This window comes from Bidens hawaiensis, unplaced genomic scaffold (genome assembly GCF_021521415.1).
Source record: "Bidens hawaiensis isolate Kalapana, Puna unplaced genomic scaffold, B.hawaiensis_p1.1 tig00046009_1, whole genome shotgun sequence".
Classification (NCBI taxonomy): domain Eukaryota; kingdom Viridiplantae; phylum Streptophyta; class Magnoliopsida; order Asterales; family Asteraceae; genus Bidens; species Bidens hawaiensis.
Window position 1 is genome coordinate 3931 of NW_027505958.1, and position 3168 is coordinate 7098.

At 35.7% G+C, this 3168-nt stretch overlaps 1 protein-coding gene across 2 annotated transcripts; it reads right to left on the reverse strand.

Annotated features, from left to right (window-relative positions):
* Positions 1 to 2016: 2016 nt before the first annotated feature.
* Positions 2017 to 3168, reverse strand: LOC143616140 (uncharacterized). 2 transcript variants are annotated; one of them, XM_077089061.1, is made up of 3 exons: positions 2294 to 3168; positions 2066 to 2167; positions 2017 to 2033 (listed from the first exon to the last, which is right to left on the reverse strand). In XM_077089061.1, exons 1-2 carry the CDS (start codon positions 3159 to 3161, stop codon positions 2115 to 2117), a joined length of 921 nt encoding a protein of 306 aa, XP_076945176.1. In that variant the 5' UTR covers positions 3162 to 3168; the 3' UTR covers positions 2017 to 2033; positions 2066 to 2114. The 2 variants fall into 2 exon arrangements, with proteins under 2 accessions (XP_076945176.1, XP_076945175.1); XM_077089060.1 differs by lacking the exon at positions 2017 to 2033 and having other exon boundaries at positions 2036 to 2167.

Here is a 3168-nt window from a genome sequence, read left to right on the forward strand (position 1 = left end):
TGGAAAAAAAAAATACTTTTTAGTTGGGATTGTTATTTGTCAATGTAGTATAGTTGTGATTATTTAAAACTAATTTTTCAAAAAAAAGAAATGATTATTACCATGTAATGCTGTCTCATAATACTTATTGAAAACTAGGGGTGTCAATCGTGTCGGGTTGGCGGGTTATCGGGTTGGGGTGTTGAGATTTTTCAACCCTAACCCGACCCATATATTTATTCGTGTCGTGTCGGCCCATTTAAATCCGTGTCGTGTTTGGGTCAACCCATTTTACGTTCATTTACGAATATGATTAATATCTAGTGGCTTAATAATAACCTAGACAATCAATTACTCTTATTCATATAAAACATTTTAACAATTTTGTGATAGATTTAATTGTTTTTGTGTATTTGTCTCTCATGTTCAATTAACAAACTTTGATTCGCATATATTGCTTAAGATAAGAATAAACGGAAGGAAATAATAAGAGAATAGATGGTTAGGACTAATAGAATATAAATACCGGAAGTGAAGAGTGGACAAAAATATTTAAAAAGTAATTAGTTTAATTTTTAAAAGTTAATAGATATATGAAAAATTATAAATCAAAGTATTTAACTTTAAAATTTAACACTTCTTATCTCTAAAATCAGAATATTAACTTCTATAAAACTTTTAAACGGGTTAGCAAGTCAACCCACTTTTTGACGGGTCGGGTTCGGGTTGACCTATTTAAGAAAATGGGTCGTGTCGGTCGACCCAAAACCTATATTTTTTCGTGTCGAGTTTTGGGTCGTGTCAGGAATTGACAGCCCTATTGAAAACTAGACGTGCCAGGTAAACATCAGACTAACGGATGGTTAACTCCATTAGTCGGGGACCGTTGGTAGTAAGTAAATACACTTTTTAGTTGGTACCGTCACCAGCCAAAAATAAAATTGAGAATGCTATTTTCCAATAGAGTATAGTTGAGATTATTTAAAACAAATTTTCCTATTTTTAATTCTACTTCAAAGTGATCACTCGACGTCATTTTATGATCCTTATAAGTTTGATTTTATTTTGTTGAAATATTTTATTAAATTTCCTTTTTAAAACTGAGCTAAGCTCAAGCTTAGATGTTTAGCTTGATTTCAAATTCAAGTTGTGCCGAGCTCGATCTTAAACCTGACTCGGCTTGTGAACAACCCCAAGACATAAAACACATTACAATTTTTGGTGTTAAAACATTTCTAGGTGTTGAATGGAAGTTTTAATGGAAATTTAGGTTTACATGGGTAAAAATTTATTCGTTTAGTAAGAAAAGTTGACAGTTTTTGAAAAACTATGACACATACAAGGTTAACTTATTAGACTGGTGTAGGAGCTAACGGGCTCAAGATGCAGGGCCACATATTAATTCAACCAATCAAATTGAACAACTTATTTTTTCTTTATTAAAAGTAATTGTTACTAACAATTATGTTGATAGTTAAACCACTTGTCTTATATTGATAGTGAGAGGGTGTCATAACCATCAATTATACATAGTGTAGCAAATCCGATAACTTTGAAGTTCAAACATATCTATCAAATTTCGTTTATTACGTTAGTGATCGACAACCATCGATAATATAGAGCACGTATTATTTGGGTCTACATATTACAAGTTCACGTACGAATGGATGTTTTGCTTCCAAATAAGGAGGATGATCAAATCATCTAATGTGACATACTTCATTTTTAATTATTTTTTTTTCAACAAGTTCAATACATTTAATGCAACCCTTAAAACTTCATTCATATTAGAATGAAATTCTCTAGGGCCTTGAAAATGGTGGGCCTAATTTTTACTTTTTGTACACAAGAATAAGAACCATATTCTGTTCCTTTTTGGATCACTAACTTTTTATTTCGTTTAAAGTTATTGTTATAGTGACTAGTTCTTTTCATATGACCAGTCACAAACAAATAGTGACATGTTCCGATCATTAAAAAAACGTCAATGAATAAGACAACTTGCAACTACATTTACCATATACTACGAATAAATTGAAATACCAAACCAGTCACTAAAAACACAATCAGTTAATTTAGTCACGACTTCCTGATATCTAGAGAACTTTAAGAACACAAATTGATATCTTTGCGATTTACGCCATCATCCATGTCACTATCCACGCCAACGCGTATATCCACAAACTTACTGCACACAACACATAAACACATCATATCAAAACATATATCCGTCGATAATAAACACATCATATCAAAACATATATCCGTCGATAATAGATGTCGTGTCAAAAAAAAAAAAAATACACCATCTGACCGTTGCTATTAGGAAGAAATCGCAAAGAACCGTTCCACGTAGCTTCAAATGAACAATCCGTCGTGGTATTAATACCACTATGGCAATTACATACAAATGAATTATACGGTCCTTCGTACCCACAAACCCCATTACTTTTCTCACAATTAGCACACATGGGTGGATACTCATTGTTAAAGTTAAACTTATACTTTACCGCGACGCCATATTTCCAAGCTTCGGGATTATCCGGATGCTCATTAAACCCATACAAACCCGAATAAGACCCACAACTCAACTTTTGCAAGTCCATCTCAAACGATGGGCCGAGGTCCACGGGAGTGTACACACAACACGTGGACACGGGGATACCAAGCCGACTCACAGCTTGACACGAGTTTAGTTGCTCACAAACCAGACTCCCGCTTCCCGAATCACAAACAGGCGAAACCGAGTTGTTATTTTTATCCGATTTAAAAATTGGCGACGACGAAGCGTCGCAATTGAGAAGGGCGAAAACAGTATTGTCGTGAAAGCTAAATGGAGCGTCCCAATCGAGACTAAAGCCTTTGCTGGGTTGGGTGCACGCACACGTTGACATCGAGGGGTCGGTGATGTAGATGACTTGGTTCGAGTAGTCAATGTCGGTGATCGGGTAGCACCCGGTGTGTGTGGTGAAGGTGAGATGTTGGTTATTGCATGTTACTCGGGTTTGGAACCGGGGGTCACCGCAGCCTGGACCGGTCCCAAAGGGGTACTTGACGGGTATCGGGCCGCACGTGTGTTTGCATGTTTGGGAGGTGGTCGGGGATGATGAAAGAAATAACAAGACACAAATTATAGTGAGTTTTGTTGTCAATGAAGTTGGAATGTTTGTAATGAGTGACATGTTGGTG